A 12,715-nucleotide genomic window follows, 5' to 3' on the forward strand; every position below is an offset into this window, starting at 1 on the left:
AAGTGAGCAGTCTGTCCTGTCAATGCATGTCTGCACTAAAGCTCTCACAGTAGAGCCAGCAAGAAGTGGGGTGTGAAATTAAAATACTCCTCAAGTAGTGTACAACACTCAACAACAAAAAAGCATGTGTGCACACAAAGATGTTGCTCTAAATCAACAGATATCAAAACCAGACAGGTTAGACGAAGCCCTGCAGGCTGATTCACAGACAGCTATTCCTGGTTGACTGAGAAAAATGATAATAAACATCATTTTAGTCTCAAAGTCTTGCAAAAAAAATATGCTTTTTTATATTTTTGATGCTAGCAAAAACAAAGACTCATTAGAAATGTAAAATTTGGAACACATTGCACTCAATTGGTGGAAGAGATATAACCTTTGTCTTTAGTTAGAGTAATGAAAATAAATGTTAATAATTTAAGGAGGTGATTTTTTTTTTTTGGGGGGGGGGGCTTTGGACAAAGAGCGTCTTTTATTATTATTTTTTAACAATCAGTTCACATGATGATAAAAAATGATGTGACGAACAAAAAGAAATGTTGGAAATTGGGTTGTTTTGCAAAGAAATGTGAAAAATAAACACAAAGACAATCTTCAGTTTTTTGTTTTGTGTAAAGCTCTCCATAATTGCTAAAATAAAGAAAACAATAATGACTTTAATATTTTCCACAGTATGAAAAAAAATGGTTTTTTTTTTAAATCAGACAGAGTTTTTTATGTTTATTTTCATATGTGTTAAAATCAACAAACAGCAATAACAAACGCTGAATGCTCCCCATGGCTCTTAACAACCGCAGTCAATTTCCCCTCCATAAACAATAGGCATCCCTTATCTTTCCCGTCGTTTATTGCCCTCAGGAGCAGGCTTTACTGAAACTGGAAAAAATAAATCAAACTTAAAACACTTCACATTTTCTCTTAGTTAATCGCGACTCTTTTCTTCCAGTTTCCTTAAGCTCTATGAAAGCAGGTTCGTTTTGGTCAACGTCCGTTTCCACCTTAAATTCATTTTTAAAAAACAAATTCTGCTTTACCTCATACTGAAGATACTGTTTCCTCCACTCTGGAGTGATATGGGACGAAAGATGCTCCGCGAATTTCATTTTGCCGGAACAAGTGTCCCCCTCAAAGCGCTGTTAAATCCGAGCGCGGCTGTCCCCTTCCCCGTCGACGCGACTTTTATTTTATCAGTCAACTTGCTGGCTCAACATGCGGCGCGTCAGCCCGGCACACTGCGCTCCTGCTCACTCCACTTCTGGCTCGTCCCGGTCTGCGCACTCCCTGCAGATCCCGTCCCACATACTATTTCATGGGAGGAACAACGAGAACAACAACAGTGGCCTCCCTTTAACAGGTGGTCGGGCGACAGGTTACTGGAGCCGGTGAAAGTGGCTCAGTGACTTTGCTCGGTCCCTCCCTGGGCAAGTCTGGGGACACTGCGGTCCGCCATCGCTATGAACCACTGTGACGTGGTTGCGTCAGCAGAGCGCGCAGTGTAACTCGGACACTGTTGGGACCTCGTGAAAACTGTTAGTGGTGCACCCTGGGACCCCTCACAGTCTTCGCTTCACTTTATTTCCTTTGGGGTTTTGTACAGTAGTTAGAGAGGCAACTGTCTGCTGTGCGTTTCTACAAAAAGAAGAAGGAATGAAGTTACACTCCTGGAAGTCAATGTGATACTTTTTTAAAGATATATAAATATATATTTAAACTGACCAACCAACAGTAATAACTCATTTAAAACTTATACAGTTTTTTATTTAACTAAGACGTGCCTGTGAGGTTTATCTCTCTGCAGATAATATGGCAGAAAGTCACGTAGACAACAAATTATACGCACTTTGATGCTTAATGTAAGTTGCTTGTAGCTTTCGGTCTAAAAACAGGTTCACAAGAACACGATAACAGGCTACCACTAGCTTTGTAAAAAGATCCTCATTAATACTGTTAATATACTGGGAAGTTCCCCGTGTTTACCGCATATGAAGTAGAACAGAAACAGAAAGATACGAACCAGAAATAATTCGGAAGTTGAGCTTTTTCTCAAAGAGAAAAAAACGTTTAATTTAATAGAAACGTTATTGACTTAAGCTTAGGCTACTCGATTATTTCTCAGCTGAATCCATTTTCGTCCTGGTGAACGTGATGAGCGACATCATGTACTTGGGATAAAAAAGTGCCAAACGCCAAAATAAAACATCTTTGTGTTAATAGCACCATCTGCTGGACACGATATGTTAATACATTGTTTTCACAAAGCTGAGTGTTGTGGCAGGTGTCGCAAACATTCAGGTTGATTAATATGTGCTGCAGTAGAATCCAAGTAGAATTGAAACATTTATAAAAAATGTGGTGGACAGAAAAACGTCGTTAAAAAGTTTTAAATTGAGGCCCTTTAAGGGTTTTTCTACCCGAACGAATGTGAATGGAGTTTGTTTTAGAACTTAGATTTTATGCTATTTATTTATCCATAACTATTGTTGCAATTCATTACTGCTCTTTTTTAAACTTAGTCTTTTTAAACTGTATTGCTTATTGCACTGTAGAGGCTGGTGAGAAACCGTATTTCGTTTCAGGCTGGGTAACACCAGAGCAAATGTCAATAAACTTCTTGAGTCTTGAGTCTTAAAATTAAGCTATTACCTTCTTGTCTGTAGTTATCCTCATTTTAGGATAATGAGAGTCCCCTATAAAACAGAACCCATCGCATGCACACATCACACACTAAAATGTTTTACCAGGAAATGTCTGTGATGGAGTATACAGTGCTGCGCAAAAGTCTCGAGAATGGACAAGGAATGGACGGGTTGTCCAATCCTTGTCTTTTTCTTTTGTAAGTTTCCAGACCCTCATTTTTAGGCACTTTGTTACTAACAGTCTGCCACAAAACGCAATTTGTTCTATTTGTTTTAGGGGAACTTGTGAAAAATGTCTAAGCTAACACAGTTTGACGGATATCTGGACTCAGACTGGACTAGGTACCAACAAGGTGATTCCTAAAAACGTTGCATATCTCAGCATGGTGAGCAGCATGTTTTTTGTTTTGTTTTTTGTTTTTTTAAGGAGGAAGAAAAAAAAACGGAGGAAACTGGACAGATATAGGACAATAAGTGGCAAGAAGGGGGGGGGGGGGGGGGGGAGTCCAGGAAAAACCTGACACGGTACCTGATAGAAACATTTGGCCCTGCAGCTGAAAGACCATTAAAAATGATCTCTGTGTAATAGCGGCTGCCAAAAAGACACCGAGGAAAGGCTGAGGTGTGCCTTATTATTACTTAAGAACTAGGAAATAAACTCGACTAGACATCTTGTCAAATGAAACTGCGAAAACAAAAAAGTACCATCCCATTTTGATCCACCTTGCCATACCACCTGGAAAGCATCTGAGCAACTGGCTTCATTTGTTAGCATGACAATGACCCCAACCTCACTGCTAATGCAGTAAAAGCATATCTGGACAGAAAAACATGGACTGGCCTTCAACATTATTGAAGCAGCGTGACAGAGAAGAGAACAACAGGCAGCCAACATCCAAAGAAGAGCTTTGAATGTCCTTCAAGAAGCCCTGAGAACTACTGCTGAAGACTACTTACAGACAGGACGAGAAAGCTTACTAGAGATTTCGGGCTATAAGGAATAACTGTGTTCAAAACAAATATTGACTTTAAAAGTCATTAGAATGGAACAGACTTTGATTTTGCCTTATAGGTTTTATTTTGATTTATCTTTGTAGATTTGTTTAATCAGTTGTTGTACCCATTTCCAATTTTCCAGCAGAATATAAAGAAATGGGTTAATGGCTGTACTTTACGTAGTTTTTTTGTTTTTTTTAATTTGAGGAGATTTGAAGAAACATTTTTTCGCCCAAAGTATCAACAAACCCACTGCAAGCTACTTTAGCGCTTACGTTAGCCAGATTATTCGGTGTCAGCTGACCTACGATAACGTGACATGTACACAGCAACCAGAAAAAACTCAAACTCAAAAATACTTTTTTTCCCATTTAGAAAATATTTAGTTTTTGTTTAATCATTCAAAACAAATATACAAAAAAAGCGCGTGTTCGCGTGTTTCCTCGCAACAGAGTCGGAACCTTTCTTACTAACAGCGATTTTTTTACCGGCGCTTTTAAATTGACAGTACCAGACACGGACCAACGGCAGAAATAGATCCGACTGTCGCGGATTTGCTACGATAACGGATTAAAATCCAAGTCTTTGCTGAAACACTTTGCAGACATAATATAAATAACAGGCAGCTGCTCTCCGTACGCTTCTCCGCGTTTCTCACGGAGATCCGCGGCTCCCGTCGTTTGAGACGCTATAAACAATAATAACAATGGCTTCTGGTTCGCCGTCGTCCTCTCCGGACACCGCGACGGGCTCAGGTACGGATCCAGCCCGGCCCGACACAGGAGAGCCCCTCGGTGGAGCAGGCTCGGACTCGGATTCGGACTTGGGTTTGAGTAAATTTGACTGCAGCGCCATGGAGGTGGGGGACCGGCTGGAGGGAGAAGAGCTGGAGCGCGAGTTCGAGTCTGCCGCCGACCGCGTAAAAGACTTGATACAGACGGCCAGCAGGGACCAGCTGCTGTACCTGTACGCTCGCTACAAACAGGTGATTGTACGATTAAATGTCACTGTGCGTGTGTCGGCCACACTCGAGCCTTCAAGTAGTTGCACCACGCTGCTTTAGACGGGACACCCCCCCACACGCCATGAATCTCAGCATTTATGTGACTCCTCTGGTATTTAATCGAGTCAGGCTCACAGCTGCAGGCGACATTAAATCAGATATGTAATGTGATTTTGTATCTATAGGTCAAAGTGGGGAAGTGCAATACACCAAAACCTGGTTTCTTTGACTTTGAAGGACAAAGAAAATGGTAAGTAGCCCAGATTTCACTTTGCACATATTTTAAAGCCTTATAGGTCAAGTAAGTCAAGTCAATTCACTTTTACTTAAATGGCACCAGTCGCCTCATTGTAAGGTAAAGAACCTTCAATAATGAAAAGAAAACTCCAACAATCAGACGACCCCCTACGAACGAGCACTTGGCAACACTGGAAAGGAGAAACTCCCTTTAAACAGGAACCTCTGGCAGAACCAGGCTCAGGGATCCACGTTCAGATGCTTGATGAAGAAAAATGTTTCTGCTACTTAAAATAAACCACTATTCACAAACAGCCCATCCTCTTGCAAAGTATTAAAATGATTCCCCCAAAGTCAGGGAATCTAATATTTCTATTTTCATGTTTTAGTTCACGGGGTGTGAAAATCTTTAACAGTGATTACTTTGGTAATTGTGATATCATAACAGGCAAGCCTGGAAGCAGCTTGGAGACATGGATCAGGAACAAGCAATGCAAGAGTATATTTCCTGTGTCAACATCTTAGACCCTGAAGGCAGCACGAAGGTAATTCCTGAGAATTTATTTTTAATCCACATTTTGATTCTAAACCGATGCAGAGGTGGGTTAATGTTCTTAAGGGGCCATACAAGAAACTGGGACTGTTGTGGTGGGTCACACCAGTAAGTTTATAAAGAGATCAAAGTAACATTTTTATTACAATGGATCTTATGATAACATAGATTATAAAACATTAATTATACATTTATAACAGTTCGTTTGCTTTCAGCTCAGCCTTTACTGCAACAGTTTTCTTCGTAGTAATAATTTGATTTTATGGAAGATGGTCCTTTTGTAGAGAATGTTGAATGTCAGTGTTAGTGTTGCCATTCATCATGCTCCTTATGACTTTTATGTTCTTGTTTTTGAATATATGGTAAATGGTAAATGGCCTGTATTTGTATAGCGCTTTTTCTAGTCCCTAAGGACCCCAAAGCGCTTTACACAACCTGTCATCCACCCATTCACGCACACATTCACACACTGGTGATGGCAGCTACATTGTAGCCACAGCCACCCTGGGGCGCACTGACAGAGGCGAAGCTGCCGGACACTGGCGCCACCGGGCCCTCTGACCACCACCAGTATGTATGATATATGTAGAAAGAGTTTCTGGTTCTCGTCACTTTACACATTTTCTGGTTATAGACTAATGTCTGTAATTTCTCAGTCATCCAGGTCACGGTAGTCTGAAGTGTTTGAAAAGAAGGCAACTGAACTCTTTGCTTCTTGAAGATGTTTCCCCTCCCATCCAAGAGGCTTCTTCTGTTCTAAAACAAGAGATTTGAGAGTTTCAGCTGTCTGACCTCTAGAAGAGGCTGCCCTCTTGGAGGTGGTAGTGATCCCGTGAGCCCAGGTGTGGAAAAAAGGCGTGGGTCATTGTCATCAGGGGTCAGTCACAGTGGACATAGATGGGCTCCTGTACTCCTTTCTCAAATAATCTGTGAAAAATCTGAACATTGGCATCATTGAAGAGTGTCCTTTCCCCTTTAAGAGAAGGTGTACAGCTGAGTCTTGTCCTTATGAGGTGGCTTTCTTGTTGTGCCATGCGTCTGTGGAGTGTTGTTTCTCTTGGTCCGAGCACTCCTCACATGGTACACTACGCTGTTTAGCTTGTGTTCGGGGGCGAACCAGTTTTTGTCTGAGGGTGTTGCTGGATCAGAAGTGCACTGTGATGTTTACGCATAGAGAAAATTCTGAGTTACCACATAAGGAACGACAGTGTCATTCTGTTTCTTCCTGGTTCTTGTTAATTTCTGACCTTATACACCTGATAACAAATTCTGGAAATGTACATGAACTAAAACAGACCTTTAAAAGGTAAGATGTCTGAAATTAGGACAAAAAGGATGACAGATATACAACAGAACCATCCGTGAAGTACCCGGTGTTTACCAGGAGGTGTCACTGTCACATTGTCATTTTGTTGAAACGGTGTTGCTGCTCATTTTCTGCACATTTAGAAAGAAAAATGAAAATTTTGCGCAGGTTTCCTCAGTGGCTGATATTTTGGAATAGTAATTATTTAAATGTTCATATTAAGGCTGTTGGGATGTGCTAATTTGTATAGTGACTGTTTACATCTCTACACACTCTTTTCTTAGCTGTGCCATAAACAGGTTGCTCTTTGGGACAACATTAGGTTTCAACACCAACCTTGGATGGTTTGCAGTAATGGAGTATAAGCGTCATACTGATAAAACACTTATTTTTATACTTTGTTTTATAGATCATCTAAAACTTGGAATGATAAAGTTTGTAGCAGCAGTGAGTGAGCACCAGTGTCACAGTTTAGTCACAAAGGGAAGTGTTTACACTCTCTGATAATCTATTAAAGTCACTGTTAGATATTGATATCTACAGATATATCACATATCTTCTTTTAGCAACAGTGTGTAAACATCTGCAAACTGAGGAGACCGGCTGCTGGACTGTAGGGAGAGGATGTTGTCCCATTCTTTCGTTCTGTTTGTTTGTTTGTTTGTTTTTTGGCTTCTTTTTTTTTTTTTTTAAACAGTTCAGCAGTGAAGAGTAGACTAGAGAGCGAGCAGGGGAAGACTCTCAGCAAAGGGTCCCAGGTTGTGGTTGAAAGGCGTCTGCTCAGCTGGTGCACTTTGGCTCACTCGTGTCTGATATAAGATTCTAGCTGCTCAGCGGTCCTGGGTCTTTGTCATATTCTTCATCTCATGAAGCTCCAAATGTTTTCAGTTTGGGAAACATCTTGACTATAGGCAGGCCTCTTCAGCACCTGGACTCTTCTTAGATCAGCATCATCTTCCAGAAATATGCACGGCCGTCCCTGAAAGAAGCTCATCTGGATGGGAGCTTCTAGATGAGCTTCTTTCAGCCTTTCCAGATGTTCAAAGCACTCATCAGTACTGAAATCCTGAAACGATCATGTTCCAGAGGCACAAATTCACCCGTTACAATCACAGATGCAGGATTTTGGTCCTGCTCCTCTTTAGTCCAGAGGACAGCGTGTTCATGTTTTCCATAAAGAATTGCAAGTTTTGATCCATCTCACCACAAAACAGTTTTACACTTTGTTTCAGACAATTTTAAATGACCTTTGGCCCGGAGAAGACGGCTGGATCATGTTCACATGTTCTTCGTATGATAGAGCTCTGACCTGCGTTTGTGGATGACATGGTGAACATTTTACTTCTGTAACTGTTCCTGAGCCCATGCAGTGACTTTAATGACAGACTCGTGCACCTGAAGGTCACAGGCATGCAATAAAATGTTCCTCCAGCTGTTTCTTTTAAATACTGCTCACTTTTCCAGTCTTATGTTGCACTCCTCAAACTCTGAGACATGTTACTGCCATCAGATTCAAAATGTGCTCTTATATTACACAAAATAGAAGAATGTCTCAGTTTAAAAATGTCAATGTTTTCTATATTGGATTGTGACTAAAATATATGTTTGAGACTTGCAGATCATTGATTCTGTTCTCATTTACACCGCATCATGACTCTGGTGGAACTGGTGTCATTTTTATTGTCTTTCTTTGAGATGAATGGTTTGCTGTGTGCACATGTGAACATGAGAGAGAGTGCACTACAGAGGGATGGGCACACAGTCACATATGCACAGCTACAACTTGGCTGCAAAGCAAAGGAACACTGAAACATTCATTTTTAAAGGCAGTCTGTGCTTCTTGCTCTTTTCCCCCATTTCCCCTCCCAGTCTTCCATTCACTTTGCTGCTCCCCCCCACCCCATCCATTCATTTGTGTCTCCCAAATAGCATCACTGTCAACCACGTATCCCATCCTGACACGTTTCTCTTCCACCAAGCTGTGGGGCAATACTCGCTGACTCTGCCCTAAGCCACACAATACCAGGGGTGGGCCCAGCAAAAGCACCGCTACCCTGCCTGTAAAGAACCTGATTCTATTAGTGTTAACAAAGCGCCATAGCATGGCAGCAGCTATTCTTTTGGAAGCACAGTTAAATGGTGTAAGTAGAAGTGCATAGACAGAGAAGCAGGGGAGAGAATAATAGCCACAGTTTGACCTCTGTTCCTGTCTCAATTGTTGAGCAGACACTGCCTTTATATTGCATTATACTGCAGAGGAGCAGGGCCAGTGCATCAGCGAATATTCCGAGTTTCTGAAGTGAATTAGGTTGTCCCAAAAGTGCACGCACTGTTTTGCTTCGCTTGTCATGTTCTCCCCACTCCGCCTATTTTCTGAAATCAGATTTGTGTGGGCTCTTTTGTGAGTCAAGGTTGGCCCACAAAGAATAGTCTGGGTAATAAAGTCTTGGCTGAGCTAAATGTAATGTGGGATCACATGAAAACAGAAGATTAACAATAGTCACAAAATTAAGACATGGTGCATTTAAAACTGTTGCACATTTTGTTGGCCATTTATTACCAGTGAGGTCATGTCTGAAGCCCCCAAAGAGTCGTTTCAGATTTACACCATCTGAACTGTTTGCCAGCTTTAGATTCTCAAAGATTAGAGGTAGGAGCCTGCTTTATAGAGAATCGATGGGCCCAAAACGTTTGTATTGGGCCCATCCTGCTGTCACTGGAGAAGAAAACCAAGGCTGGTAAACTAAGCTAGAGAAGGCTGGGTGCTTGGCAAAAGCGCTGACTGCACAACAGGTTTTTTTGGAGGTTTATTGCCCCCCAAACAACATTTCTGTTGTTTTAAAAACACAATTGGGTCAGTTTTGTTGGACTTAGTGTGACCTTATGGCAACAATAGTAACTTATTGGTATTCCTATCAGGGTGTCTGTAGCTCAGGAGGCAGAGGAGCTCATCTATCAATTGGAAGGTTGATGGTGAGATTCCTGGATGCTCCAGTGTGCCTGCCGAAGTATCCTTGGGAAAGATACTGAACCCCAAGTTGCCCCAAGTCTCCAACGCATCCAATGTGATGGTGTGATGATACTGGCCTGCAGACATACTCATCAAAAGTCTTACTCAGTGGCTGTCCCTTCCTTTGGGTTTCCACAAAAACGTCAGCAAGCATGGCAGCTTCAGCGGCTGTTTTAGGATTAGAACATTCCTAACTATTGTTCCTTAATTACTTCACCAGTTTCCTGCACTGTTTCACTTTTAGGCTGAATCCATTTCCCCACACAACTCCTTTACCCTCCCAGAAAGCTCCCCGAGGTTCTAATCAGGATAAATATGAAGGAAACTGAAAGTTAATAAACATTCATATGAACAGAGGCACATTGGGGCCTTAACGTTATAGGTAGACGAATGAGGCAGAAGAACCAGTCTGAATGTGATCATGTCCAGGCAGCTGCAATTCTCCCAAAGGTAACAAGGAAATGCTCAATATCATCTTCAGTTTATGTTTGTAATATTGGCTCAGAAGAGTTACTGACCTGACTCTGAAGTTAACTTCTGGTGGGGATGTAGCTGGACCTGTGACAGCGATCACCGTCATCAGGAGCTTCCAGTGGGTCTGGATCGGTCGACGTGCAAGTCTGCATTTCAGTGTTACTGCTACATGCTGTCCCATGAAGGTTTGCAAGCTCCCAGCCAGTTCCTTCAGTTTTATCTCTTTGATATCTTCTCCCTCATCATCAGCCATATTAGAAGCTCAGGTCTCCACATGCTTTTCACTAGCTGTGTGATCCTCACCTATTCTAGTCTCTTATCTCCACAGTGTATGTCTCAGAAGAAGTACAGGAAGGGAGTCAAAATTACAAAGAAAAAACTGGTTTGTTGAAAAAGGCCTGTGTCCTGAGATGACTGATCCCACCACTGCTACCATACCTGAGGAACTGAGCTGGTTAAGCGTTGGGCTTTAATAATCAGACTCTAGAGACAACAAACGAACCAAACACTGAGCTGAGAAACAGCAGCTGAAGCACTGGCTCATCAGCACAATTTAGATACGTGGGGAGAACAAACTCTGACACACTATCTACTATCAAAAAGCACAACAAAGAGTTAGTTTAATAGTTTAAATTAACAGAAACCACATCCCCCCCCCCCCGATGTGGCAACACTTGGTATGTCCCAATCAACATGTTCCAAAACACCTGTATTTAATTGGCTACTTTTCATGGCAGCTGTTTGGTACCAGCAGATCTCTGCCGCTGAACAGACCACCATCACTGGTAAAACAAGCAAAAAAAAAAAGAAAAAGTAAATTAAGAGTTGTTGTAAATATGTAAACACACCAATGATAAGTAAATGTCCTTCAACAATACCAAATAAATGAGTGTGATGTAGGTGGTTAAATATGTGTTTGTGTATGTGCACCAAAAGCAAGAGTACTCAAATATGCATGCTTTGGGTTTACTGCATTTATTGTTGTGTGGCTTCAGCCACAGCCAACACGTGTGGCCTTCACCGTTGATGTTTCTCATTGTTGTTACAGGAAAGACGAGGAGCGGAAAGGAGAACAGGCTTCGGAGCAGCAGTCAGTTCCTTATACCAAGAAGAGATGATCAGGTATCTGGATATCTCAGAAATGAAATCTACTGACATCTTAACACAAGCCTGAACAGGCTCATCTTTTTCCTCCAATTGTGAATCGCCGCTTATTTAACGCTCAGGTCGGTCTAAGTCTGGCATTGTTGATGCAGTATTTGATTATATTCAACAGACCATAACTGCAGTTCAGGCCCAGAGACGTCATCCAGTTATGATTTATGTTAATGAAACACATTCTCCATTTACTCTTGCCTGGCAGACCTGCTCAAGCTTAAAAACCTCATCCTCATTTCAATGAAAAAGAGCTCTATTGGAGATGAAAATGAGATGTGTGATTCCTGCAGGTTTTCATCATAAATGGCTGTATGTGATTAGTATGCACAGTCTTGGGAAGAGGCGGGCTCCCCTTTTTAATTATGGATTTATTTTTTTCATTTTTTTGCGTCGGGGTGGGGGTGATGAAGACGACCCGGGTACAGCAGAGCGAGGAGGGTGAAGCAGGTTTCCCAGAACGGCGCTCCTCTTGGTGATATCCAATAGCAACGATGCCTCCCGCGGGAACCAGGAAGGCAAAAATCTGCACACTTGTGCACGCCTAAACATACAGTCTTCACTATATGTCGCTGCAGGTTTTCATCCAGGTCCTTGCACAACCTGCCAGAACTGTCACACTCACTGCTCTGCTGCATTTCAATTTCCTTGTGCTCACACGGAAACACACGCGGATCCTCTCCATATTAAACAGCTAAGCACCTGTTAACCAGACAGTTAATTGCATTGCTCGCTGCTCATCTCGACTTCGGAGCGCGTGTGTGTTTGTAGACGTGTGTGGAGCGTGCATCGACAAAAGCAGGATTGATTAGCGATATCCCTGGACTACTGAGCTGATCACTGTGTGATTGAGGAGCCTTTGAATGCTACACTTGTAATTCTCTCCCCCACCCTGAAAAAGGATTGGGATAAACAATGGAGGCTTTGTTGTCCGAACGCTCTGCTGGAAGCCGACGCTGAGTTATTCGAGTTTCTCATACTTCCGTGGAACTCGTCCTCGTTGAGAGGATCGACCAGGGCCCTACAGGGAATGTGATGACAGATTGTGTAGGTGTATGTGTGTGTTTGTTTGATGAATGGTGCGGCCATGGTGTTGATCAGTGAAGCTCAGGCCAGGTAGATGAGTGTTCTCCACCACTGTGACCAGTTTAGCCTGATGGATGAAGGACATATCTGCCAGTACACCAGACTGAACACACACATGTGAGCACGTAACGCTCTTACACACAAACACAAAACCATTGGTACCCCAGTGATGACAGAGTAGCCTGTGACCTTCCCAGCATGCTTTGCGGCGCTGTTGATGTCATGTCGTTTATAGGACCCACATTAATCATTAGTTTGT

At 42.2% G+C, this 12,715-nt stretch overlaps 2 protein-coding genes across 2 annotated transcripts in view; one reads left to right on the top strand and one right to left on the bottom strand.

The window, feature by feature from the left end:
- xpr1a (xenotropic and polytropic retrovirus receptor 1a) overlaps nt 1-1,469 on the bottom strand; it is a 74,989-nt gene extending 73,520 nt beyond the window's left edge. Inside the window, exon 1 of the mRNA XM_084921938.1 lies at nt 1,035-1,469. Within this exon, the coding sequence (XP_084778064.1) occupies nt 1,035-1,103 (69 nt within the window). The 5' untranslated portion in view covers nt 1,104-1,469. The remainder of the gene's footprint in view (nt 1-1,034) is intronic.
- Nucleotides 1,470-4,118: 2,649 nt separating this feature from the next.
- The window catches only part of acbd6 (acyl-CoA binding domain containing 6), a 29,855-nt gene continuing 21,258 nt past the window's right edge, over nt 4,119-12,715 (top strand). The window contains exons 1-4 of the mRNA XM_084921409.1: nt 4,119-4,617; nt 4,821-4,885; nt 5,321-5,417; nt 11,264-11,337. Coding sequence (XP_084777535.1) covers nt 4,339-4,617; nt 4,821-4,885; nt 5,321-5,417; nt 11,264-11,337 — 515 coding nt within the window. The 5' untranslated portion in view covers nt 4,119-4,338. The remainder of the gene's footprint in view (nt 4,618-4,820; nt 4,886-5,320; nt 5,418-11,263; nt 11,338-12,715) is intronic.

Source organism: Perissodus microlepis, chromosome 23 (genome assembly GCF_051167445.1).
Source record: "Perissodus microlepis isolate ML-2025 ecotype Zambia chromosome 23, ASM5116744v1, whole genome shotgun sequence".
Classification (NCBI taxonomy): Eukaryota; Metazoa; Chordata; class Actinopteri; order Cichliformes; family Cichlidae; genus Perissodus; species Perissodus microlepis.